This window comes from Podarcis tiliguerta (assembly GCF_965153285.1).
Source record: "Podarcis tiliguerta genome assembly, chromosome: 1".
Taxonomy (NCBI): domain Eukaryota; kingdom Metazoa; phylum Chordata; class Lepidosauria; order Squamata; family Lacertidae; genus Podarcis; species Podarcis tiliguerta.
In genome coordinates this window covers 7,031,950-7,059,156 of record NC_139534.1, presented here as the reverse complement: position 1 = coordinate 7,059,156, position 27,207 = coordinate 7,031,950, and the positions used below count along the sequence as shown (strand labels likewise).

Below are 27,207 nucleotides of genomic sequence, written 5' to 3'. Positions count from 1 at the left end.
AAAATATGCGGCTCTTGGGAGCTTCTGTGGGAGGTGGGGGAAGTGAGAGAGCCTTGCTCTGTCCCTTCCCCCACCTCCCGCAAAAGCCAGGGATAGCCACGCAAAGCCTCTCCAGGGCAGCAGGATGAAGGCTCCCCGCTGCCCTGCGGAGGCTTCACGGGCTACCTCAGAGCTGCTCGGGAGCTTCTTGGGGGAAGCCCAGGTTCCCCCCACCCCCAGCCCCAAAAAGCAGGTTGGGGAGCAGCGGAAAGGAAAGGAACGGAAAGGTTGGGGTGCAGCCTTCCCACTGCTCCCTGAGCTTGTGGGGCTGGCGGTGGGGGAAGCGCTTTCCCCCACCCCCAGCCCCAAAGAGCAGGTCAGGGCTGGCGGGGGTAGCCCAGGTCCCCCCCCCCCAGCCCCAGGGACCACACATTCGCACCATAAGACGCACAGACATTTCTTCTTAGATTTTAAGAGGGGAAAAGTGCATCTTATGGAGCGAAAAATACGGTATGCAGAACCCAAATCATAGTTGTTTTCAATGCTTGCCCGCTGCACTTTTCATTCTCACAAACCCCTTGTGCTTTAGTTTATGTGGAACCTATACAGACAAGTTCAGTGTTTTTGCACCTTCTTGGATGCCCACCCCCACCCCTCTCAAATGATCCCCCAAGAAAGTGCCATTCCACAAAGACTTACCTGCCGATCTGCACTTTCTTTTACTTATAACCTATCCGAAACACTTCCTTATTTCAAAAACAGCAGCGTACCTAGGTTGTTCCAGGTACATTAGGAAGAACTTCCTGACAGTAAGAGCTGTTCGACAGTGGAATTTGCTGCCAAGGAGTGTGGTGGAGTCTCCTTCTTTGGAGGTCTTTAAGCAGAGGCTTGATAACCATATGTCAGGAGGGCTCTGATGGTGTTTCCTGCTTGGCAGGGGGTTGGACTCGATGGCCCTTGTGATCTATTCCAACTCTATGATTCTATGATTCCAATGGAAATAAATCTCAAAGCCTTATTAAAATTTCATCTTTATTAGAACGCACTAAAATGTCGCAAAGTGGCAAGCAAGTTTTTTCATTTCTCCAGAGCTACATCTTCTTGAGGCTGGTTGTTGAGGAAAACACAACAAGGGGGTAAGGGAGGAAAGCTGGCTGTGAAGGAAAAGCCCCAGAATCAGCAGTCTTTAAAGCTGGAATGTAGAGGGTGCTGGGAAGCCTTGAGTCGATTAGATGGTTGAGCGTGCAAAACAGATTTCAGGCTGCTCCAAAGGGTTCATCTTGCTCCTCCATCAAGTGTAGTAAGAGAGGAGAAGAGTCTATCATCCAAATTTCGCTATGGATTTGAGCATCATCCTCTACAAATTTGAATATGAGTGTTTTGAATTCTTAATGAATTCCCTGCACCCCCCACGCTACACCACTGGCTTATGGCAAACTTGGTTGTTAGAGAAAGTTGGGAAGGGGCTCAAGAGGGCTCCAAACTCAGAAAAGTCTCTATTGTTAAAAATGAAGGGGTGCCTCTGGTATTGAGGGATGACGGAAGCCGAGGCAGGGACTCAAACTGCGAGAGTTGAAAGAGCTCATTACAGTGGGCCCTCTGGATACGAACTTAATTCGTTCCGGGAGTCCATATGAACCCCGAAAAGTCCACAACATGAGGCGTTGCTTCTGTACACGTGTAACGCGTTCCGTTACTTCCGGATCGCCGCGGAGCACAACCCGAAAACGCTCAACCTGAGGTATGACTGTACTGTGAAAGCAATTCTGCTGTTGTTAATAGAAGCCAGAAAGTAAAGCAGATTTGAGAAGATGCCATGCATTAACAAATACCACAACAGTTTTAAAAATGAAGCCTACTACCAACAAATAGAATGATTTTTTTACATTACTTTTTTTGAGTTAAGGAGTCCCAACTGGAAGAAATACCTGGTTTCACAATTCAAATATAAGGTTTACAAATAGTTGGAGCTTACCCCTGTGTACTTGCTAAAATGATACTGCTGTTTTATCATCTGAAGGGGTAAATTTTTTATTTATTTTTAAGCAGCTTGGGCCTACCATCTACAGGATCTTCTGCATTTTCGCCTGTGGGTTCTTCTTCAGGATTCTTTGCCTCACTAGGGGAACCTTCAGCCTCTGATGCAGAAAGAATTGTTAGTTTTACATTTCACACATTTCAAACATTCTTCTTTTATAATCTGTTAGCATATTTTGGAAGAATGGCAGATGAAGGTGATGGACTATATGGAACTGGCAAAAATGACTAGCAGAATCAGAGACCAGGGAGAAGAGACGGTGGAGGAATATTGGAAGAAATTTAAAGACTATTTACAGAAATATTATAAAATTAATGAATGTTAGAATGACATCGGATGGAGGTTAAAAGGTTATTAGTAATAATGTGGCTAAGGAGTATGGAAAATTCGAAGGTTAAAAAGATGAAGAATTAAAGGTATAATATATTAAGATAAAGATAAAGATAAGACAGAGGGAAGGGATTTGCTGATTAAATTTTTGAATTGGAATACAGAGAGGGGAGGTGTGGGGAAGTCTGGGAAATAAGCAAATGTAAGAAATACTATGAAAATGGAATTGTTTTTATTTGTTTTTCTTTCTATTTTTGTATTTTTCTTTTTCTTTTTCTACGTGAAAGTCTTAATAAAATTATATATAAAAAAATATAACCTGTTAGCATATTTTGACCTTCTTTTCACGAGAAGCTGGGAACACAGAAAGGGGCTTTATACTGAGTCAGACAATTTGTCCATCTAGTTCAGCCTCTTCTGCACTGATGGACTCCAAACTCTCTCCCAGACCTAACTAAAGATGTGAGCGACTGAACCTGCAGCCCTCTTCATGCAAAAGAGATGTCCCACCAGGGACTATGGCCCTCAACCTCCCTTAAGAAAAGCATGGAGGATCGCCATTTGGGCTGTACCATTGATGCTCATCAGAATGCCTTTCCTGGAGACAAGAATGGAAGACACTGAATAATACTGACCTGCTAGACCTGGAAGGGTTCGACAACAGATACGGTTGGCATGCTTATCTAGCTTATGAGAAGGCCAAGGTACATAAAGGCTTCCTAAACCACGTAATCAAGAGATCATTACACAAAGTGTGGTCTAAATATGAGACTTTATTAGAACCTAAAACGCCGTGGTGGTTGTCCCCGACAGAAGCATTTTCGGTTAAAAAGAAGAAAGTGAATCGTATCTGCGCAACCTAGAAAGATCTGCTGGAAGAAAAAGACGATAAGTTAAAACCTTTAAAAATTTTTTGGGAAAGGCACCATTTGATAGATTGGATGCAATATTTTCAATTGAACGAGACCTTCCAAAAAGACAAATAAACCGGTTCCTCCGCAGAACCTTCAAGACTCAAAGATGAGATTCAAAATAAATACCAACCACTCTCTAAAATGTATAGGTTACTCCTTGACTGGGAGGTCAAGGAGGAAGAAGTCAAATCCGTAATGGTGCAATGGGCCAGGAACCATGGTTACAACATCCACATGGAATGTTGGGAGAGACTCTGGAGGGAAGTCATGCTACGATCTAAAGGAAAACTGTATGAAAATGCCTTACAGGTGCCATTTAACACCTGTTAAATTGGCTAAAATGTTTAGATCTAGGACAAACATTTTCTGGAAATGCAGAGATGCTGAAGGTACATGGATCCACATGTGGTGGAACTGTAAAAAGATCAGACAGTTTTGGGAAATGATTTACGAACTTAAGAAAATGTTTAAATGTTCTTTCCCTAAAAATCTGAAGCCTTCCTGCTAGGAATTATGGGTAACAAAATTCCAAAAAAAGTTCAGGAGAGTCTTTATGTATGCTAGAGTTGCTGCCAGAATTTTAATCACAAAAGGTTGGAAGGGAGAGGCTATCCCATTCCAATCAGACTGGCAAAATAAATTAAAGAGAATACACTGAACTAGCAAGGCTATCAGCAAGGAAACGAGACATTACAGATGAAAAATTTACCAGAGAGTGGGTCATATACAGAGTTTATGTAAAAGAAGATTGTCAGAATATTAATCTGTTGGCAGGTTTCAATTGAGTTTCTGTGTGTAAATAGGATAACTTTAAAAAATGTAAAGTAAGTTAAACAACATGGAGAAAATAAAGTTAAGTGCGTATTCAAGGAATCCAATTAAGGAACATAATGGGAAGATCAGAGATCATGTTAAATGTAATTACAAATTGATGTACAAATCAAGTATCAATTAAGGAATGAATGATTATTTTTAATTTGTCTTTAACCTTTATTGATCATTTCTGTTCTACAGTTTTAAAACCAATAAAGCATTTTTTTTTTAAAAAAAGCTGTTTGTATCTGCTCTTAAAAAAAAGAGAGGCTAATCAGAACGAAGTGCTTCAGGATGAAAAGGGAGAAAATGTCAGTCTGCTTTGATGGAGAGTGTGTTGTGCTTGGGATGTAGGAAACATGAATACAAATCCCAGATTGACTACACTATAATCGAAAGGCTTTAAGACACCATCTTCTCTCTCTGCCACAACCCCACAACCGTGTCCAATGGGCAGGATCGAGAAACTCTTTAGGGAGGAGGAAGTGCACACACAAAGGCTTGTGTGAACATACTAGTGCTTCAGTTCTGACTTCTAAAAGTTGCCCTGATGCTGTCTTGCAAAACAGCCCAACCTGAATTCCAAAACCGGTGCTGCTAGGGAAAGATAGCAGCCAATGGCACAAAACAGACTTGCAGCTAACAATCTTTAATTGTGTATCTTAATTGTGGATGCTTATATTCTAATGTTTGTGTAATTGGTTTTTATCTTTGTAATTGAAAGCCTATTTTTACATTCAGTGGTATATAAAATTAAATTATGGTTTTTTTAAAAAAGAAAGGCTTTGGGAATAGCATTGCTGGTAGTTAAGCAAGGACACGTAAGAGATTAAGGTTGCCAGCTTTTCAGCTTCAAATTCCCTGAGTAAAATTCTCTCTCTCTTCTCTAGTTTACACACACATGCTTGTCATTTGATAACTGCAAATCAAATAGTGACTTGAGGAATCAGAGGTAGAAGCACCTTGAGGGGAGTGATTTTCAGACAAAAAACAATTCGTGGTAAAGGGAAAGTTGCATCTTTTCATCTGCCCATTTTCTGCCCTGGCTTGAAGTATGCCTGGACAGATTTGGGTTGTTGTTGTTGTTGTTGTTGTGAGATTTTTTAAAAACTTCGGAGGAGAAGAAATTAGGGCTGGGCTAGAAGTATCCAGAAAATAGCTTTTCTTAGCCAGTTTTGGAAAACTTCCCTTACCCAATCTCTTCCCAAACTATTGGAGAATTGCAGTCCTCCCACGGGATTAATACGGCAAAATGGTCTCTCCAATTTTGCCACTTGTTAATTCTGGATGAAACTATGGATCCAGTTTTGACCTTGTTGAATATTATTACAGTGTCATTGAAGGTAGAGGCCTTTCTCTCTTAGCCCACTGCTTCCTTCATCAGCGTATAAGGACAGAAGCGCTGCATTCATCACTGAGTCAAAATTTTAAAGGAGAGAATTGTCTGAGGGAAAAGCATTGAAGAATTTCACCTCCCTCTCCGAGAAAATTTGATGACTCTTCAGTTTCACCACTGACAAATGGCGTAGTTTGGGAAGGCTATTTTAGCTCAGTTCTAAACACACACGCACATACTTGCAGTTTAAGATTTACCTTCAGAAGTTTCTTCGGCGATTCCTTGGCCGCTGGGTGATGGTCCAAGTCCTAAAAGAAACCGGGTTAAAGAACAGACCTGAGAGCTTTTGCAATGAGGATAGCAGTGGCACAGAAACAGCCATCAGAGCTACCGTGTTCGCTACTTCCCTCTTGTCTCTGTGAAGCAAGCAGGGCTGGTGAAATATACAAATAGCTGAGAGTGGATTTCATGCTCTTTATTCAGCTCATAGTTGTGAGGAGGAAGTTCCCCCAGAATGTCTGCCTTATATACATTATTTACACAGTGGGCCCCACGTGATTGGCTAGTTCCGGGATTCTCCTGTAGGCCAATCAGGTTGCGGATTCACTTCCACCTGGAGCTGGATTGGGTGGCTCCTGTGGACCACTCAGACTGCTGCATTCTGGATCCTATTGTTCTAGGGCCAATCAGACTGCTGCATTCTGGATCCTATTGTTCCAGGACCAATCAGACTGCTGCATTCTGAATCCTATTCAACTCAGTACATAACAGCTGGAGCTCATCCCCTCTGAAGGAGAGAATTTTCTGAGGGAAAAGCATTGGAGAATTTCACACCCCCTTTCCTAGAAAATTTGATGTCTCTTCGCCTGCCCTCCACTTCACCACTGAAAAAGGGCATAGCTTGGGGAGGCTGTTTTAGCTCAGTCCTAAACACACACACACACAGTTTAAGATTTACCTTCAGCAGGAGTTTCGCCACCTTTTTCAGAGGCGATTCCTTGGCTACTGGGTGAAAGTCCAAGTCCTAAAAGAAACCGGATTAAAGAACAGACCTGAGAGCTTTTTCAATGAGAAAAGCAGTGGCACAGCCTCTGCAGTGCTATTTTTCCCTTATCTCTGGATAAGCAGGGATGGAACTCATCCCCTCTGAAGTTTTCCCAGACCCAATTCCATTTTTCCTAGAGTCTATCTCAGGGGTCAGCAAAACTTTTCAGCCGGGGGCCGGTCCACTGTGCCTCAGACCTTGTGGGGGGACCAGACTATATTTTGGGGAGAGGGAAATGAACGAAGTCCTGTGCCCCACAAATAACCCAGAGATGCATTTTAAATAAAAGCACACATTCTACTCATGTCAAAACACCAGGCAGGCCCCACAAATAACCCAGAGATGCACTTTAAATAAAAGGACACATTCTACTCATGTAAAAACACGCTGTTTCCCAGATTTAGAAGGCAATTGGGCTGGATCCGGCCCCAGGGCGTTAGTTTGCCTACCCATGGTCTATCTGTTAGGTTGTTAAGGGTATTATTTATTTTAGTCATCTATTCACCTAGCCCTATAGGTCATGAGTAGGGCAACATAAGCAGTGACAATTGCTCTGCCTTAACTATCAATAGTGAGATACCACTTTTTTGCAGTAGTACAAAAACCTGCTATATTCTTTAGCTGTCTGAATGATGAAATGACACATTCACTGGGAAACAGCCTGTTTATTTGCCCAGCTCAACCTGGAATTAACTAGCACAACCTGGAATTAAACTGCCGCTTCCATTTCATGTCTTTTTTCTACACATGCAGGCTAATGTGATTACTAAGACCCAGCATGAGTTTCTCAAAAACCTCTATCAAGTCAAGTCAAAATCTATATCTTGCTGTCTCGTCTGCATTCCAGTTTTATCAAATGCATTGCTACTCTGCAGAAATTATGGTGCTCAAGAAGCCGCCCATTCTTAAATAAAGCAAATGTTTACTGCTTTTACATACCGTATTTTTCGCACCATAGGGCGCACCGGACCATAGGGCGCACCTAGTTTTGGGAGGCGGAAAACAAGAAAAAAATATTCTGAACCCCAGAAGCCAGAACAGCAAGAGGGAACTGGCTTCTGGGATACAGTGTGGCTGTTCTGGCTTCTGGGTAACCGCGCCAAGCCTCTTCAGGGCAGCGGGATGAAGGCTCCCCCTGCCCAAAGAGGCTGCGCAGGGCTAAAGCAGAAGCCAGGACAGACGCATCGCTGAAGGGGCACTGCGCCTTCTCTCTCTCTGTGCAGCGCCCCTCCTTCACAGGAAAGGTGCTGCGCAGAGAGGGAGAAGGCGCAGTGCCCTTCAGCGAAGCTGGAGAAGGAACAAAAGGAGACCCTTCTGTTCCTCCTCCGGCTCGGCTTGATAGGCGCGTCGCTCAAGGGGCACTGCGCCTTCTCTCTCTGCGCAGCGCCTCTCCTTCACAGGAGAGGCGCAGCGCAGAGAGGGAGAAGGCGCAGCGCCCTTCAGCAAAGCTGGAGAAGGAACAGAAGGAGACCCTTCTGTTCCTCCTCCGGCTTCGCTGGACAGGCGCGTCGCTGCCAAGCGGGAGGGGGAACAGAAGGAGTCCCTTCTGTTCCTCCTCCGGCTTCCCACGACAGGCGCGTCGCTCAAGGGGCGCTGCGCCTTCTCCCTCTCTGCGCAGCGCCTCTCACAGGAGAGGCGCTGCGCAGAGAGGGAGAAGGCACAGCACCCTTCAGCAAAGCTGGAGAAGGAACAGAAGGGTCTCCGTCTGTTCCTCCTCCCGCTTCGCATGACAGGCGCGTTGCTCAAGGGGTGCTGCGCCTTCTCTCCCTCTGCGCAGCGCCTCTCACAGGAGAGGCGCAGCGCAGAGAGGGAGAAGGCGCAGCGCCCTTCAGCGAAGCTGGAGAAGGAACAGAAGGAGACCCTTCTGTTCCTCCTCCGGCTTCCAGGACTGGCGCGTCGCTCAAGGGGTGCTGCGCCTTCTCTCCCTCTGCGCAGCGCCTCTCACAGGAGAGGTGCTGCACAGAGAGGGAGAAGGCGCAGCGCCCTTCAGCGAAGCTGGAGAAGGAACAAAAGGAGACCCTTCTGTTCCTCCTCCGGCTTCGCTGGACAGGCGCGTCGCTGCCAAGCGGGAGGAGGAACAGAAGGAGACCCTTCTGTTCCTCCTCCCGCTTCGCATATCAGTCGCGTCGCTCAAGGGGCGCTGCGCCTTCTCTCTCTCTGCGCAGCGCCTCTCCTTCACAGGAGAGACGCTGCGCAGAGAGGGAGAAGGCGCAGCGCCCTTCAGCAAAGCTGAACAGGCGCGTCGCTGCCAAGCGGGAGGAGGAACAGAAGGAATCCCTTCTGTTCCTCCTCTGGCTTCGCACGACAGGCGCGTCGCTCAAGGGGCGCTACGCCTTCTCTCTCTCTGCGCAGCGCCTCTCCTTCACAGGAGAGGCGCAGCGCAGAGAGGGAGAAGGCGCAGCGCCCTTCAGCAAAGCTGGAGAAGGAACAGAAGGAGACCCTTCTGTTCCTCCTCCGGCTTCGCTGGACAGGCGCGTCGCTGCCAAGCGGGAGGGCGAACAGAAGGAGTCCCTTCTGTTCCTCCTCCGGCTTCGCACAACAGGCGCGTCGCTCAAGGGGCGCTGCACTTTCTCTCTCTCTCTGCGTAGCGCCTCTCCTTCAGAGGAGAGACGCTGCGCAGAGAGGGAGAAGGCGCAGCGCCCTTCAGCGAAGCTGGAGAAGGAACAGAAGGGTCTCCGTCTGTCCCTCCTCCCGCTTCGCATGACAGGCGCGTCGCTCAAGGGGTGCTGCGCCTTCTCTCTCTCTCTCTGCATAGCGCCTCTCCTTCACAGGAGAGACGCTGCGCAGAGAGGGAGAAGGCGCAGCGCCCTTCAGCGAAGCTGGAGAAGGAACAGAAGGGTCTCCGTCTGTCCATCCTCCCGCTTCGCATGACAGGCGCGTCGCTCAAGGGGTGCTGCGCCTTCTCTCTCTCTCTGCGTAGCGCCTCTCCTTCACAGGAGAGACGCTGCGCAGAGAGGGAGAAGGCGCAGCGCCCTTCAGCGAAGCTGAACAGGCGCGTTGCTGCCAAGCGGGAGGAGGAACAGAAGGAGTCCCTTCTGTTCCTCCTCCGGCTTCGCACAACAGGCGCGTCGCTCAAGGGGCGCTGCGCCTTCTCTCTCTCTCTGCGTAGCGCCTCTCCTTCACAGGAGAGGCGCAGCGCAGAGAGGGAGAAGGCGCAGCGCCCTTCAGCGAAGCTGGAGAAGGAACAGAAGGAGACCCTTCTGTTCCTCCTCCGGCTTCCAGGACCGGCGCGTCGCGGCGGAGCCTGCATTCGCTCCATAGGACGCACACACATTTTCCCTTCATTTTTGGAGGGGAAAAAGTGCGTCCTATAGAGCGAAAAATATGGTATTTCTCCCTCCCCCCTCTGTGCTAATGCATACAAAAATACTCTCTGAACTCATTTGGAAAAGTAGTTTGCACACTTTAAAAAAAAGTTGCATTTTCTGCATATTGACTTGCAAATTTGCGATAGTCTACAGAAACCTCGAGATTTGTCAGTTATTGCAGGGGTGGGAAAGCAATTGCTAACTGGCCCATTAGTCATGTATTTATCATAAAACTGTTCTTCTTCGGCCCTGTGGAATGCCCTTCCATCAGATGTCAAAGAAATAAACAACTATCTGATGTTTAGAAGACACCTGAAGGCAGCCCTGTTTAAGGAAGTTTTTTAATGTTTGATGTTTGATTGTGTTTTTAATCTCCTGTTGGAAGCCACCCAGAGTGGCTGGGGAGACCCCGGCAGATGGGTGGGGTATAAGTAATAAATTTTTATTATTTATTTATTTATTTATTTATTTTATTTATTTTATTTTATTTTATTTTATTTCTATCATTTTCTGAGGTGCATACTGTAAAAACCAATAAAGGTTATTTAAAATAAAGAACGTTCAATAATATGACATCACCATCTCCTTAAAACCAGAGTTCATAGCTGTTATCTTATATATTTTTATCCTGCATAATAAGTGAAGGGGATGGGAATGCTTTTCTCATTTTTTTAAATTAATTCTATTTTTATACTGCTCCTCTTTTAAACTGAGCTCAGGGCAGTGTATAACAACAGTTAAAAACAAAAATATGCAGCTATCACATAAAAACCTATATAAATGACTGAAAAGCAGAGTCTCCAATAATTAGAAGCAGTCTCAAAACCACCGCTGCTTTAAACATAAAAATATCTTTACCTGTCCAAAACCTGGGTAAACAAATGTGCGCTCAATCTCCCCCCAATAAAATAATTTATTTAAAATATTTTGTTGAGTTACCTTCCTCATCAGCTTGGAGGCTTTCCTCTTCCTCTGCTGAATGTGGCACAGGGCTGGCTGTAAGAAACAATATCCACGTAATGACATTAACTGTATCAACGAAATGCACTTTACCAAGCTAAAGTAAAATGTTAGTAACAATTGGGTGGTTGTGCCTGGTTTTTGAGGTCAAAAGCTTTAGTTGAAGAAGCACCCTACAGCAAAAAAATAAAATAAAAATAAGGTGATATATACAGTGGTACCTCAGGTTAAGTACTTAATTCGTTCCGGAGGTCCGTTCTTAACCTGAAACTGTTCTTAACCTGAAGCACCACTTTAGCTAATGGGGCTTCCTGCTGCTGCCGCGCCACCGGAGCACGATTTCTATTCTCATCCTGAAGCAAAGTTCTTAACCTGAAGCACCACTTTAGCTAATGGGGCCTCCTGCTGCTGCTGCGCCGCCGGAGCACGATTTCTGTTCTCATCCTGAAGCAAAGTTCTTAACCAGAGGTACTATTTCTGGGTTAGCGGAGTCTGTAACCTGAAGCGTATGTAACCTGAAGCATATGTAACCCGAGGTACCACTGTATATATATATAAAAAATCCCAAGAGAGGCTTCAGTTGAGAACTAACAGGAATTTAATCAGGTGCTATAAGTTATTCATTGTCGTTTGAACTTTAAGGCTGCAATCCTATGCCTTCTTTACTGGGAGTAAGCCTTGTTCAACTCAGGAGGATTCACTTCTACGTAAACATAAATCAGACCGATATAACATGCAGCCCCTTCAGTGCACCTAGCATTTTGGATCCTGTGCTATAGTCCTTCGAAAAATCCACAAAGTGCTCCAGAATGCCAATCAAAGGGATCCAAGGGGCTGCATATGCAAGGATCTTGTGCTAGGTCTGGGTTTTTGTTTTGGTCTTCAAGCAGCTAGCCTCCAGCTCATTTCACAAACTATTTTTGAAACCTTCCTCAGTTTCAAAAGGAGTTTATCACGTGATGTGGGTGGATTGGCTGATCTTTGAGGAAAAAGTCAGTCAAACTGGGCTTCTCAGCCTAGTTTCTTTGAATCCTGGGCCAGACAACTCTCTATTTCTTAAGATGAAACAGTCTCATATCGTTTTTTGACATTATACCGTATTTTTCGCCCTATAGGACGCACTTTCCCCCCTCCAAAAATGAAGGGGAAATGTGTGTGCGTCCTATGGGGCGAATGCAGGCTTCGCGCACCTCTCCGCAAGCAGCGGGAGCGGGAGTTGCCTGCATGCTGAAGCCTGCGCGTCCAGGCTTCGCAGACCTCTCAGCAAGCAGCGGGAGCCAGTGCTGGGCTCCCATGGCTTGCAGAAAGCTCGGGCTTCCCCCGCCCCAGCCCTGCGCCTGGGGGGGGGGGGAATAAATTTCCCCCCTTTATTTCCCCCCCAAAAAAACTAGGTGCGCCTTATGGGACAGTGCGTCCTATAGGGCGAAAAATACGGTAACTTGCAGAATTAGAAATGCAACTCAGATTGTACAATCCTTGCTCAAATAACTGGGGATTCCAAAGGTCTAGTAATAGGCATGTTCAGTTTAAAAATCTCACCACTGAGAACATCTGATTTAAAATCTGGTCTTCATATTCACTGTGTTTTATCTATTAATAGAAAGTGCTCGCATCCTGCTGATTTTTACCTTTTCTCTCTGGATACAATTCTGTTACTTCACCTAATGCAACTTGCTTTTCCTGCGTAGGGAAACAAGAAATTTATTACACAATTATTACTCAAATAAAATGCATTTTTAGTTGGCATTTATTTGCCAAGACTACCAGTTTGAGCCACAAAGATAATCAGTCCCCTCCCCCCCCAAAAAATTAGACTGGTGTTTTAAGGTAGCATCTTTCATCTCAAAAAGTCGAATACTGGGCGGGGGGGGGGGAGCGTACACAGACACAATACAATAACTGATGAAACAATAATACTATGACCTCAGGGTGATCTTAATTACCGTATTTTTCGCTCTATAAGACGCACCAGACCACAAGACGCACCTAGTTTTTGGAGGAGGTAAAAATAATAATAATAATAATAATTTGAATCTCAGAAGCCAGAACAGCAAGAGGGATCGCTGCGCAGTGAAAGCAGCAATCCCTCTTGCTGTTCTGGCTTCTGGGATAGCTGCGCAGCCTGCATTCGCTCCATAAGACGCACACACATTCCCCCTTACTTTTTAGGAGGGAAAAAGTGGGTCTTATAGAGCAAAAAATACGGTACTTCCCCAAAGGTTTGATCCTAAACACACTTAACAATTTCTGCTGAAAGTGATGGGTCAGGGTTTATTTATGGGTTATGTTTGTGCCTTTTGTATTCGTGCAAATCTTCTCCGCATGACGGACAACTCAGATTTCACTCATGGGCAAATCCATGATCTTAACATTTATTTTGGAGCTTGGAGAATCATGGAAAATTCTAGGGGAAGAGCTGTGAGTTACTGCTTCTCCTTTGTCCCATTATACAGATATAGGAGTTTTTGTTTGTTTCCTGTCTGCAAAACAATCACAAACTGGCCAAATAAATGGGTACAATCTAGGAAGTACTAGGCAGGCTTTCGGTGCTAATGAAATTTGCCTTAACTGCACTCTTTAAAATTAAACTAGTAAAAATGTATTGTTTGCACTAGCAAGTGCTGCCCTCTAAGGATCAATTTAGATGCTGAATCCAATGGCAATCGGACCACCCGCCATATGTGGAGTAAATCTAACATGAAGGGAGTCTCTTGTTTGGAATGTGTCCATAACTAGAAGGAAGAATTATGAAAACAATAGTACAGGACATGAAAGCAGCATGAGGTTACCCGAATCAGGTCATAGGTTAGATTCTGAAGACATTCTTGGTTTTTCTCACTAATTTGTAGATCTGTAGAGACCTTCCAGCTGCCGTTCTGGAAACTTACAGGCATGGAGTAGACAATTCCCTCAGGAATCCCAAACTGACCTAAGGAACAGAAACAGTCCCTCCAAAGTGTATTTTATTCACAGATAACAACACACCCATACATTTGCTATTAAAACTGTGAATTACATGGACCATAGCCCAATATTCAGCCACACTGATTTCAGTGGAAGAGATTTAAGCAGGCATGAAATTCTGCTACTGAAATCAATGGGGCTTTGCTTAAACTTTGGCTGTATCGTACACAAAGATTTTAATTTGGATAGAAAAACACAAACTTTCCACATGGCCTCTGGTGGAAATGAAGCAGTGTGACAGAGAAACGTTTGATGATTATTTGACTGAAGAGCAACATTTACCTTCACTGAGAACTCCCAGGGAGACCAGTTCTCCTGGAGGGGAGTCCAGATACCAGTACCTCAGCACAGTAAAAATGGCATGTGCTGGCGCTATGCCTACGCAATGAATTTCCCAGGAACTCAACAAACTCATTGCAGTCAGAAACTCGGCTCGTATCCATTCACTGTAAAATGAGAAAGCAGAGCTTTCCTTAAATACAAATAAAGTAAACTACAGGAAGAGACTACCGTATTTTTTGCTCTATAAGACGCACCAGACCACAAGACGCACCTAGACTTTGGAGGAGGAAAACAAGAAAAAAAATATTCTGAATCTCAGAAGCCAGAGAAAGCAGCAATCCCTCTTGCTGTTCTGGCTTCTGGGATAGCTGTGCAGCCTGCATTCGCTCCATAAGATGCACTCACATTTCCCCTTACTTTTCAGGAGGTAAAAAGTGAGTCTTATAGAGCAAAAAATATGGTATGTTCCAAACCATTTTTAAGTATGCAGCTCCTCATCAAGAAGCTCAAGTCTCAGACCCCCCAAAGCCTCATACATTGACACGGTCTCTTCAGCAAGGTTTGGAGTGGTATGGGAGTACCAGGGCAAACTTGCCCTGAACTTTGTGCCCTTTCACCTACAGGCATTCCGAGCAAGGATTGTCAAGTCGAGATTCCTCCTTTGCCTATAATCTGCTGCTGAACTGGGAAATGAGACAGCCACCTCCTCTACCCTCTGTTTCCCTTCAAGTTTTATTATCTGTTCCCCCGCTTGCAGGAAGCAGCAGAGCTGCCGGGGGAGAAGATGGTGGACCACAAGAGGAGGGGCAAAAGGTTGGAGAAGGTGTGGCTGCTTCATCGTCCAACTCATCGGCAGGTTTGAAGGTGACACGGGAGCCTGCAGGTTGCAACAGGGGAGCCGTGTGACGGAAACTCTGATGAAGAGCACTCAAAAACAAAACAGGAGTTCTCAAATATAGATGTACTTCAGGGCAAAATCTAGAAACCAGCATTTAACGAATTTAATAAATAATAGTAATAATACTACAGTATTTTGGGTGGGGAAATGTGCTTCAGATCCTTACATGGTATGACTCTAACAGAGCACTGGAGCTATTGCTGCTTATGATCCTTGCCACAACTAGACCATTTATTTCTTAATTACAGTGGTGCCTCGCAAGACGAAATTAATTCATTCTGCGAGTTTCTTCGTCTTGTGAATTTTTCGTCTTGCGAAGCACGGGTTCCCATAGGAATGCATTGACGGTTTTAAGAAAAAGGCGCAAGACGTTTTCGTCTTGCGAAGCAAGCCCATAGGGAAATTTGTCTCGCGAAGCAACTCAAAAAACAAAAAACTCTTTCGTCTTGCGAGTTTTTCATCTTGCGAGGCATTCGTCTTGCGAGGTACCACTGTAAATACTTTTGAAGGAGGTGAGGACAGGTAACCCCACCTAGGCCGGAAGTCACCCCCCCCCCCCAAAGCAGGCTCAAAGCTTCTCAAAGCTTTTCAAAATCATTTTCTCAGCAGCTAAGCATCTGCTCATTTGCTCTGCTGTTGCAAGGCAAAATGTTATTCTTTTATCAGCACAAGAAGGCTTCAAAAAGCTAATGAATAGGCTCTGTTCAAAGCAGGCCTGAGAACTGACTTTTATCTCATTCTAGTTGCAACTTCTTGGACACGCTGAACCACTTTCATTCCCCCTTTCCTGGGAAGGGTGCCAAGAGTCCAATAGTCCCAAGACAGGAGCTTTCTGTACATGCTCAGGAACCTCAACATGGGGCAGGACTCCTTAGGGGGGAGAAAGGGGAGGGAACTGGAAGGGGAATATATGCTCTGTGCAAATGACTGTGAACTCGTGCTTGTTTGTGAACTATCACACTTGCTCCTTCTACCAGTTCATGGATGGTAGAAATAAAGCTTTTTCTCCGAAACTATTCCTTGAGTGTCTGTTGACTCCCATCTCCCTTTCCCAGGTGCAATATTTTTCCCACCCGAGGGCAAAGCCTCATAAGGCTACACTTTGACCTTAATAACTTTAAAGCACCAAATCAGGTTTTAAGTAATAATGATGCTGCTCCTTATGTAACATTCCACAGAGGTTCAAAAGTGCATTAGAGAAGCTTTGATTTGGAGCAGAGCTCTCTCTCTGTTGGTGGAAGTAAAGATCAGGAGAGAAGCTTAATTTAGAATATTCTTTTTCACACTTCCTATGCTTTTCACTTGGAAGCTGCATTTGGTAAACGGAAGCACTGGCATTCTTGTGCCTTTTCTGGGCTCAATTTGGGGATTTTGTCCTGAGTCCTGAAAAGAACAATGCTTCTGCTTCTTAGCACATGAATACTTTTTTCATTTTTCAAGCCTTTGAGTTGGATGCTCTCAGTTTTTTGTTTAAGGTTTTTCAAACACCATCACAATGCCCCAAAGCACTGAAGAGTAAACTTTGGGGTTGTAAAATGCAAGAGACTGTGAAAGAGGCAAAGGTCTTGGGCCGATGTGTAAGGTGCAAACACCACTTCAGACTCTTCGGAGGGATGGCATAAAAGCCAGTTTTTAAAAAAATCAAAAGTATCACAAAAAATTACCGATCAAACAGGACATCCATCAAATCACGGGAAAAGCTTGGTGGGCCCCAGATGGCGCTGTCATATCTATAGAGCTGTGTTTTACTCAGATCGATGAAGCTGTTCCCACTGATATTACCCCAGACTACGAGATTTTTTATTCCTGTTGAAGACAACAATCGAAAGATGCATAAGTATAACTGGTAAGAACGGAAGGAAAATCCCCACTGGAACAGAACAAAGGTTCTGCAGGATGCATGTAGTTCGGCATCCTGATTTCCACAGTGGTCAGTCAGATGTCTCTGGGAAGCCCACATGAAGCAGGCCATGAAGGCAAAAGCCATTCCCTGGTGTTGCTCCCTCAAGCAGATTAGCTCAACATAGCCATTGCTTTTGGGAGCCACTGATCATGGTAACCATTCACATAGCAAAGCTAACTCACATAGCAAAGGAGTACAGTGGTGCCCCGCAAGACGAATGCCTCGCAAGACGGAAAACCCGCTAGACGAAAGGGTTTTCCGTTTTTCAATGCGCTTCGCAGGACGAATTTCTCTATGGGCTTGCTTCGCAAGACGAAAATGTCTTGCGATTCTTGCGATTTTTTTCCGCTCCCCACCCCCTTTTTCTAAGGCACTAAGCTGCTAATTGCCTTTTAGCAGCTAATCTGCTAATCCGCTAAGCCTTTAATAGCCGCTAATAGCCGCTAAACCGCTAATAGCACTAATCCGCTAATGGGCTTGCTTCGCAAGACGAAAAAAACCGCAAGACGAAGAGACTCGCGGAACAGATTCTTTTCGTCTTGCGAGGCACTACTGTACTTTCAAAAGACATGTCTTTTGCTGTGTCCCATGAGGCAAGAAACTGCCTACGGTCCTTAACTAAAGCCTGGTGAGATTCACCATAGTAGAACTGCAGACCTTTTAGAGAGTCTGTAAATTATGGGCAAGATTCAATTAGATTTGTTCCACCAGTGAAAGACATCCACTAGCTCTTGGGCGGGTCAGGAGAACCTCAGAATGGTGCACAACAGGCAGAGTTTGGATTTGATATCCCGCTTTATCACTACCCGAAGGAGTCTCAAAGTGGCTAACAATCTCCTTTCCCTTCCTCCCCCACAACACTCTGTGAGGTGAGTGGGGCTGAGAGACTTCAGAGAAATGTGACTAGCCCAAGGTCACCCAGCAGCTGCATGTGGAGGAGCGGGGAATCGAACCCAGTTCACCAGATTATGAGTCCACCACTCTTAACCACTACACCACAGTGGGTGGGGACTGTCCCATCTGGCAAGCTGAAAAGCTTGTGTTGATGGGATGATTGGCCCAGCGCTACGTCGAATTCCTCCTTGTGTTTTCCCCCTCTCCCACTGCACCCTAGCTTTGATTATCTTGAGTCAAACTGAGAAATCTTCTAGCATGGACCAATGTTATGATCTCCCAGCCTATTGGTTAGCCCGCATGCATGCAAAGGGTTTGCAAAGATAAGTTCTCAGAGGCAGTGTCACACATTAGTACTGCAGAACTGCCTTTTCCCTAAAAGTGCATCAGAGTCTGAGTTTCCTTCAGAGAAAGTTCAAGTCCTCCCATTTCAGTAGTGACTTCGGACTGTATGGTCTAGAACAGAGGTCAGCAAACTTTTTCAGCAGGTGCTGGTCTACTGTCCCTCAAACCTTGTGGGGGGCCAGACTATATTTTGAAAAATTATAATAATAATAATTTATTATTTATACCCCGCCCATCTGGCTGGGCTTCCCGAGCCACTCTGGGCGGCTTCCAAAAATATATTAAAATACTGTAATACATCAAACATTAAAAGCTTCCCTAAACAGGGCTGCCTTCAGATGTCTTCTAAAAGCCTGGTAGTTGTTGTTCTCTTTGACATCTGGTGGGAGGGTGTTCCACAGGGAAGGTGCCACTACCGAGAAGGCCCTCTGGCTGGTTCCCTGTAACTTGGCTTCTCGCAGTGAGGGAACCGCCAGAAGGCCCTCGGTGCTGGACCTCAGTGTCCGGGTAGAACGAAAAAAGAAAGAAAGAATGAATTCCTATGCCCCACAAATAATCCAGAGATGCATTTTAAATAAAAGGACACATTCTACTCTTGTAAAAACACGCTGATTCCTGGACGGACCACGGGCCAGATTTATAAGGCGATTGGGCCTGATCTGGCCCTCGGGCCTTAGTTTGCCTACCCATGGTCTAGAATATTTTAAACCTTGGTTATTTTTGTGGGTTTTAGTATGGATGTGTGCTTCTATGTTATTTTTATTTTTTCATTTGCTTAACATGATTTGCCCTGAGGCAAGACAATATAACAATCCAAAATAACGAAATAAACATTAGTCAATCTGCAATCATTTGTTACAGACCTGCTGGATGCATTCCCATTTTTCTTGCTAGCATGGCCTTGGCTTCATTTTCCAAGAGCAGGGATACAGTGACAATATTCTGAGGGTTGATGGACGGAGCATGTGTAATAATCATCAACGCCTTAAGGTTGACAAAGGTTTTCCCCATCACAACAACCCTGACATTACTTCTGGCATTCTTCTCTATCAGAGGACCATATATTTCACATTGATTGGTAACTTGCTGGATGCATTCTTCAAGAGACGGGATTGCCTCTTGAAGGACGTCATCAAGCAAAATGATGACTTCAGCTTCGAGAAAAGTCTGGTCGTCCAGTTCAGTGTACAAAGTGATACCACGAAGGACAGGGGATGCCAAGTCCTCAGTCTCCATAACGATAGATTCAAGAAGTTCTTCGCAGCCCTTTCTGTCAAGCAAGTGGAGGCTGATCTCAGTTTCCATTCCAAATATTTCCCCATTGATTAACAAAGGGATCAGATGATAGCAGATACTAGCTGATGCTCTGTTAAGATAAGAAAAGTAGTTAGCAATGAACAAACAAACACTGGTTTTATGCAGAAGAGAGCTATCCCCCCCCCAAAATCTTTTTATTCTACAGGTTTTCATGGTCCTCAGTAATCGACTCTTAGTGCTTGTATTAGAAATGAACAAGGATACATTGCCATGAAATCTAGTGACATAATCTTCTAACAGCAGGCATTGAAGCTGAATTATTTTTAAGTTATGTGGTTAAAGACTACATTAATTTAACTGCATAACTGTTTGATTTTTCTAAACTATAACCTACTTATTTTATTTACAGTGGTGCCTCGCAAGATGAAAAGAATCCGTTCCGCGAATCTCTTCGTCTTGCGGGTTTTTTCGTCTTGCGAAGCAAGCCCATTAGCAGCTTAGCGGATTAGCGCTATTAGCGGCTTAGCGGGCTTAGCGGATCAGCTGTTAAGCGGCTTAGCGGCTTGGGAAAAAGGGGGAGGGGAAGGAAAAAACCCCCAGGAATCGGAAGACATTTTCGTCTTGCGATGCAAGCCCATAGCAAATTCGTTTTGCGAAGCACCTCCAAAACGGAAAACCCTTTCATCTAGCGGGTTTTCCGTCTTGCGAGGCATTCGTCTTGCGGGGTACCACTGTACTTTTTTATTAAAACAACAACAACTTAACACTGAAGACTTAACAATCACATAGGCTGATAGACTACTGAGATTGACCCCCCCCAACAACAGTCATTCCATAGCAATTCCGCAGTGAGAATGCAGGAAAAGCTGCTTAAAAACATTAACAGACTAGGTCAGGGGAGGGAGGAGTTGTGGCTGCTGGACAGTCAGATTTAAAGGCCTGCTGGACTTGTGAAAGCCAAGTGTGGGGCAGGTAGGACTGTGGCTCTGCCATTTTCTCTCCTCCCTCCTTTCTGTCGCTCGCTGTTTGCTTCTTTTTGTAAATATTTAACAATTGCGCATTCATAGAAAATACAGCAAGGCAGTGTGCAACATAAAAAACTTTCCTTTCATGGTGGGAAAATCAGTACAGTGGTGCCTCGCGAGACGAAAAGAATCCGTTCCGTGAGTCTCTTCGTCTAGCGGTTTTTTCGTCTTGCGAAGCAAGCCCATTAGCGGATTAGCGGATTAGAGCTATTAGCGGCTATTAAAGGTTTAAGGGATTAGCGGATTAGCTGCTAAAAGGCTATTAGCAGCTTAGTGCCTTAGATAAAGGGGGTAGGGAGCGGGGAAAAAACCCCAGGAATCGCAAGACATTTTCGTCTTGCGAAGCAAGCCCATAGCAAATTCGTCCTGCGAAGCACCTCCAAAACGGAAAACCCTTTCGTCTAGCGGGTTTTCCGTCTTGCAAGGCATTCGTCTTGCGGGGCACCACTGTATTCCAGATCCTGGGCTGGTGCACTTTTCTCAACCTCAGTTCGGGGGTGGGGACATAAGGTCTTTGGATCCAGTGGCGAAGCGTGGGTTGTCAGCACCCGGGGCAAGGCAAGTAATTTGCGCCCCCTAACCCGTGGATTTGCACCCCCTAACCCGTGGATTTGCGCCCCTTAACCCTAACCCCCAGATGTTGCGCCCAGTGCGGCCGGCCCCTCCTGCACCCCCCACGCTACGCCACTGTTTGGATCCAGTGGAACCCAAGCTTCCTCTGGTCTGCCACTGGCACACACCCCTTTTGCTGTTACTGCATTAGCTGAGATTTCCGCTCCCACAGCAGGAAAGCTCATGAAGGGAGGCCTTCTTTGTCTCCCAAGGATCTCCCACTCTGCGGGTAGAAGGGGGGATCGGCTGTACCCTATGGCTGTACCCTATAGGTCTGCTTTCCGGTAAGTCAAAACTAAAACCAGAAAGAAAGTAGAGATTAAGGAAGGTGAGGGGGTGGGCAGAAGGAGTCAGAATGGATAAAAATGGAAGCATCGGACAGTTCACGGTCAAGGAAGCTCTGAGGAACGGCTTGGTGGCTAAAGGTAAAGGGACCCCTGACCATTAGGTCCAGTCCAGTCGTGGCCGACTCTGGGGTTGCGACGCTCATCTCGCTTTTCTGGCCGAGGGAGCCGGCGTACAGCTTCCGGGTGATGTGGCCAGCATGACTAAGCCGCTTCTGGCAAACCACAGCAGCGCACGGAAATGCTGTTCACCCTCCTGCCGGAGCGGTACCTATTTGTCAACTTGCACTTGACGTGCTTTCGAACTGCTAGGTTGGCAGGAGCAAATTGAAAGCCAGGAGGAATAGTTCTGTCTTACAGGCCCTGCGGAAGGAAGTTAAATCCTGCAGGGTCCTGGTCTCATGGGACAGAGCATTCCACCAGGTCAGAGCAGTCACTGAGAAGGCCCTGGCCCTGGTGGAGAATAATCTAACTTCCTTAGAGCCTGGGACCTCTACACTATGATTATTCATGGGCCTTGAGGCTCTCCGTGAGGCATACCAGGAGAGGCGGTCCCATAGGTACGAGGGTCCTAGGCCGTGAAGGGCTTTAAAGGTCAAAAGCAGCACCTTAAATCTGACCCTGTACTCCACCGGGAGCCAGTGCAGCTCCCATGGCAGGGACCCCGTGAGGAGTCTCGCTGCAGCATTCTGCACCCGGTGGAGTTTCTGGGACAGCTTCAAGGGCAGCCCCACGTAGAACGAAATACAGTAGTCAAGCCTGGAGGTGACCGTCGCATGGATCACCGTGGCCAGGTTGGGGCGGGAAAGGTAAGGGATCTTTGATGAAATGTTGAGATCTTTGATGAAATGCAAGGCACTGCAGTTGGAAAATAAAAAATGGGAATTATGGTCTGCGCTGTAAGTGCTCATATATACAAATGTGGATCTTTGTGTTACAAGCATAGACTGTGTTCAGTCATGTACAGGTTCCGGATTCTGCTAATTTTCCAGGTTCCCTGACAGCTGCATTGTTTAAAAAGAAAAGGATCAGACTTAAGTTTTTGAGATTCCCTATGCAGTTTATTTTCATCTTTCCCACCTGTTTATCCAAATGTGTAATGGATTGATAAGGCCTTTAAGTTCTTCCTCCTCTTGGTCAATCACTATGTGAGTCTGCAAGTTCTCCTTGGCTATTAAGAGCATCTGTTCAGTCATCATGTCGGATGTGATGCTATAGTATTGCTGAAGATTAAAAAGAGTCATCAGCAGGCATCCAAATATGGCTCAGACATTATCACCATTTAATCAAAAATCTGAAGAACAAAACCTTTTTTTAAAAAAAAAGTGTGTGTTTGGGGGAGGAATGAAGGGACAGAATAGGGAATTTTTTCATTAAGTTCCATCTGTGATGGATGCTTCAAGCATGTTGGCAGAAGAGAAATAATAATTTACTATCAGTATCAAATCATTGGTGCTGGAAAGATCCTCTAAAGGAATCTAGTCCAATCCCCTCCTGAAGCAAGTAACCCACTACAGCAACCATCCAGCCTCTACTATCAAACAGCTTGTCCCATTAGGAAGTTCTTTCTAATGTTTAGTCTAAATACTTTTCGGGTTATTTGGTTTGGTTCCTATCCTCTGGAGCAACAAAAACAAAAAACAAATGTGATCTATCATTAGGGTGACAGTTCTTCAAATATTTATAATAATAATAATTATTATTTATTATTTATACCCCGCCCATCTGGCTGGATTTCCCCAGCCACTCTGGGTGGCTTCCAACAAAATATTAAAATACAATACTCCATCAAACATTAAAAGCTTCCCTAAACAGGGCTGCCTTCAGATGTCTTCTAAAAGTCTGGAAGTTGTTTTTTTCTTTGACATCTGGTGGGAGGGCGTTCCACAGAGTGGGTGCCACTACCAAGAAGGCCCTCTGCCTGGTTCCCTGTAACTTGGCTTCTCACAGCGAGGGAACTGCCAGAAGGCCTTTGGCACTGGACCTCATTTTGTTTTTGTTTTTTTTTATAATTTTTTTTTATTTTAACAATCGATGGCACTGGACCTCATTTTGGAAAATGGCTACTATTTTGCTTCTCAGTAATCTTTTTTTCAGGCTAAGCACAGCCAATTCCTACAACCTTTCCTCGCAGGACTTGATCTCGATATTTATTGCCATATAAGCTCCTCACAATTGTTGCCCTCTAGACATGCTTCAGTTTGTTCATATCCCTCCTAAATTATACTATGTGGGTTCTGATCAAAGCAGAATACAGCAGTACAGTGGTACTTCGGGTTACATACGCTTCAGGTTTCAGACTCCACTAACCCAGAAATAGTAACTCGGGTTAAGAACTTTGCTTCAGGATGAGAACAGAAATCTTGCTCCGGCGGCACAGCAGCAGCAGGAGGCCCCATTAGCTAAAGTGGTGCTTCAGGTTCAGAACAGTTTCAGGTTAAGAACAGACCTCCGGAACAAATTAAGTACTTAACTCGAGGGAGGTACCACTGTATCATTATCATTACCATGGCCAGTCCATTGCAGTAGCAGTATTCTTTAGATTTAAATAACCCAGGCCATACGCAATCCCTACGTTTAGGAATACTTTCCTGATAATCAAATTAAGCCCAAACTCATTCCTCGTTGCCCTTTCCCAGTGGCCTCAGTAATCAAAACTTCTCTCTAATTATGGTAGGTTTTCCAAGCTCCTTATGACATGGATAGGGAATTTGTGTCCATCCCTGGATGTTGTTGGACTACAACTCCCACCATTCCCAACCACAGACTATGCTGCTTAGGGCTGAAGGAAGTTTGAAGTTCAACACCATTAAAAGGTCTTGTGGTCTTTGAGTGTGATTCTAGTGTGGTTACAAAGTAATATAAGTTCGCATTTACTATCTCTCTCATAAGCATTCTTCTGATTGTAGTATTTTGTTGGGAGATGGGATATTATTTAGCCAACTGAATACTCACTAAATGTAGAGACAAGAAGAGAAGAAGAAGAAGAAGCAGACCTGGGCGTGTTCAAGGAATTCATTGAATCCTCCCAGAAGAAGTCCCTTTCCTCCACGGTCCAACAATTCCCTCCAAATAATTGGAGAGCGCTTATGTTTCCATCCATTCTGTTCACAGATCTCCTGCAGCCACTTCTAGAAGCAAAATCCCCCAAAGCAAGCATGAAATGTGTTGTTAATGTGTTAAATCCAGAAAAAGCTTTCAAGGCAATACTGAAACAGTAATTTCCCAAGATGATACGCCCAAACACTTTCCCTTCATATTTTATAACAGGCTCATACATTTTGTACCTGTGCATCTAATGCTAATTTGAATGTATACATTAATAAGGCATTTATGGATTAGTTGCAAGCAAGTGCATTGAACTGGAAGCTGCAGTGAGGGGAAAAATGCAGAGCGATGTCTGCTTGAATGTATGAAAGGACCAATGTGGACCAGTACTGCTTCAGGAAATTATAAGAAAGCTTTAGCCAACACACTTTTTAGCAAAGCAGCATGCTAGTCAAATATACAGATGCATCCACTAGTGGGCAGGATTTCAAACGCTTCAACCAAGAGCCTCCTTCAGCACCCAGGCTATAATTTTTCAATAGAAAGAAGGCAAAAGAAATAGAAATATATCCCCAAAAGGGTCAACAGAGGCACTGTGCCCATATAAGTCAGTGCTTGTCCATTTATACACTTCCATCTAGGGAGCATAAGTGTGCTAGAGGCCATTACAGGTTTGCCCACATCACATATTTATGTAAAATATTTGTACCCCACCTTCCCTGATTAAAAGGTCAAGATGGCTAACACCACCAACCATAAATTAACATCTTTTACAAAAACATAATCACTATGTTTCACTATCCCTAATGACAGGACCAGCCCTGTGAGCCGTCATTACTGCACTAGTGAACCACATGGATATATTTTACCTCCCAGTTGTCTGGATGCTGAGTAATCTTGTGTATCCTGAAGTGAGGCAGATTTTTCTGCAAATAATCAGCAAGGAGTTCTGCCTTAGCATAATAGGGGCAATCGGCCTTCCCTGGAAAGTAAGAAAGCAAGTATTCATAAGCTCATGAAGTCAAAGGAGCGAATGCTTATTGCAAAGGGGGATGATAACCGGGGCAGAGCAAGAGTGCATTACTTCCCCAAGCACAACCTCCATGCACCCCGCTCTGCAAGTTTCTACTGAGTCAACTCCTGGAATTTCCTGACATAAGATGTAGCGACGGCCAGAGTGGTTTAGATGAAAAGGGGCTTGGGCAAATTAGCCGAGGGCTGATTAGGTGATCAGGGCCTGCTAGCCACAATGTTCTCCCTCCACTGTTGGAGGCAACCAGTATGCCTCTGAGCACCGGCTGCTGCGAATCGCAAGCAGGAAGGAAGGGATCTTGGCCTAGACAGAAATAGGGCCAGATCTTTGTGGCTTTATGTCTCCTTCACAGATCCAACGGGGCTCCTGCTCCATCCTAATGAATGAACAAATAAACATTAGCAGGCGCTCAGAAGCGTCCAGTGAAACTGACTGAGGTGTAGAAAACGAAAATTAGTCACAGTGTCATTAACAGCAGAAAGGCGATCACCGTACAGTGGTGCCTCGCAAGACGAAAAGAATCCGTTCTGCGAGTCTCTTCGTCTTGTGGTTTTTTTGTCTTGTGAAGCAAGCCCATTAGCGGATTAGCGCTATTAGCAGTTTAAGGGCTATTAACGGCTATTAAAGGCTTAAGGGATTAGCGGATTAGCTGCTAAAAGGCTATTAGCAGCTTAGCGCTTTAGAAAAATCGCAAGACATTTTCATCTTGTGAAGCAAGTCCATAGGGAAATTCGTCTTGCGAAGCGCCTCTGAAAACGGAAAACCCTTTCGTCTTGCGGGTTTTCCTTCTTGCGAGGCATTCGTCTTGCGGGGTACCACTGTACTATAGTTTTAATTCTGTTAAGGTTTAATTGTTTCTTATTTGTTGTTGTTTCCCTGCCCCTGCCACGTTTTAAGCTGTACTTATTTTTATCTGTATCTGAGGTCCTGCCAGAGAAAGAAGGTGGAATGAATATATATATATATATATCCATCTGACTTAGCATAATAGCGGCAATCTGCCTTCCCTGGAAAGCAGGCAGCAAGTATTCATAAGCTTGTGAAGTCAAAGGAGTCAATACAGTATATACCGGTATATTCGCCCTGTGGAACGCCCTCCCATCAGATGTCAAAGCGAAAAACAACTACCTGACATTCAGAAGACATCTGAAGGCAGCCCTGTTCAGGGAAGTTTTTAGTATGTGACATTTTAGTGTATTTTTCATCTTTGTTCGAAGCCGTCCAGAGTGGCTGGGGAAACCCAGCCAGATGGGCGGGGTACAAATAATAAATTATTATTGTTGTTGTTGTTATTATTACTTATGAATACTTGCTGCCTGCTTACTTTCCAGGGAAGGCAGATTGCCCGTATTATTTTATACACACACCCACACCATACTAATAATAATAAAAACAAATCGTTCTAAGAAAAACACAACCGTATATTAACTGGGTTGCTCTGCTTCCTAACACAGAGGGGTGTGCCGTGGACGCACAGCTGAGGGAAGCAGCCTCCTCTTTCTTTATTCCTGCTTCGACTCGCCCGGCAAACTCATCCCTCATCCCAGAGCGACTGCCGGGAGTGCAGCACTCTGTGCATGCTCAGGGGGCGCGAGCCAACCCAGCCCTACGAAACCCGAGCAGGACGTTGTGTTGGTGTGTGTGTGAGTGAGAGAGACAGACAGACAGACAGACAGACAGACTGCAAGGCTGGGCGGAGCCGCCGTCGCCGCCGCCTCACCTGCGAGCACGAATTTGGCCATCCCGCCCCCCTCCAAAAAAAACCCCCAACAGGTGTGTGTTTTCGCGCCTCGGGAGCTAGGCCGGAGTTGAGCGGGGCGGTTGCCAGGCAACCAGGCACGCACAGCCTGACCGAGCCGGAAGAGGCCATTTTGTCCGC

General features: G+C 45.2%; 1 protein-coding gene across 3 annotated transcripts; it reads right to left on the bottom strand.

Annotated features, from left to right (window-relative positions):
• Positions 1 to 1,410: 1,410 nt before the first annotated feature.
• MDH1B (malate dehydrogenase 1B) lies at positions 1,411 to 27,111 on the bottom strand. 3 transcript variants are annotated; one of them, XM_083401806.1, is made up of 13 exons: positions 27,049 to 27,111; positions 25,165 to 25,277; positions 24,244 to 24,378; positions 22,328 to 22,470; positions 18,873 to 19,375; positions 16,532 to 16,673; positions 13,970 to 14,133; positions 13,513 to 13,652; positions 12,352 to 12,403; positions 10,703 to 10,759; positions 6,369 to 6,434; positions 5,668 to 5,718; positions 1,411 to 2,117 (listed from the first exon to the last, which is right to left on the bottom strand). In XM_083401806.1, exons 1-13 carry the CDS (start codon positions 27,068 to 27,070, stop codon positions 2,011 to 2,013), a joined length of 1,695 nt encoding a protein of 564 aa, XP_083257932.1. In that variant the 5' UTR covers positions 27,071 to 27,111; the 3' UTR covers positions 1,411 to 2,010. The 3 variants fall into 3 exon arrangements, with proteins under 3 accessions (XP_083257932.1, XP_083257930.1, XP_083257931.1); XM_083401804.1 differs by lacking the exon at positions 27,049 to 27,111 and adding an exon at positions 26,747 to 26,990; XM_083401805.1 differs by lacking the exon at positions 27,049 to 27,111 and adding an exon at positions 26,804 to 26,989.
• Between the last annotated feature and the right edge of the window lie 96 nt (positions 27,112 to 27,207).

What these genes read in the sequence shown, in the direction of transcription:
- MDH1B (XM_083401804.1), bottom strand. Translation starts at nt 26,870, where the DNA reads ATGAGGGATGAGTTTGCCGGGCGAGTCGAAGCAGGAATAAAGAAAGAG. An exon ending in ATGGATGTCCTGTTTGATCG is followed by an intron (nt 14,134 to 16,531) that starts GTAATTTTTTGT and finishes CTCATTTTACAG; the next exon opens with TGAATGGATACGAGCCGAGT. An exon ending in TAACCTATGACCTGATTCGG is followed by an intron (nt 12,404 to 13,512) that starts GTAACCTCATGC and finishes TTCCCTACGCAG; the next exon opens with GAAAAGCAAGTTGCATTAGG.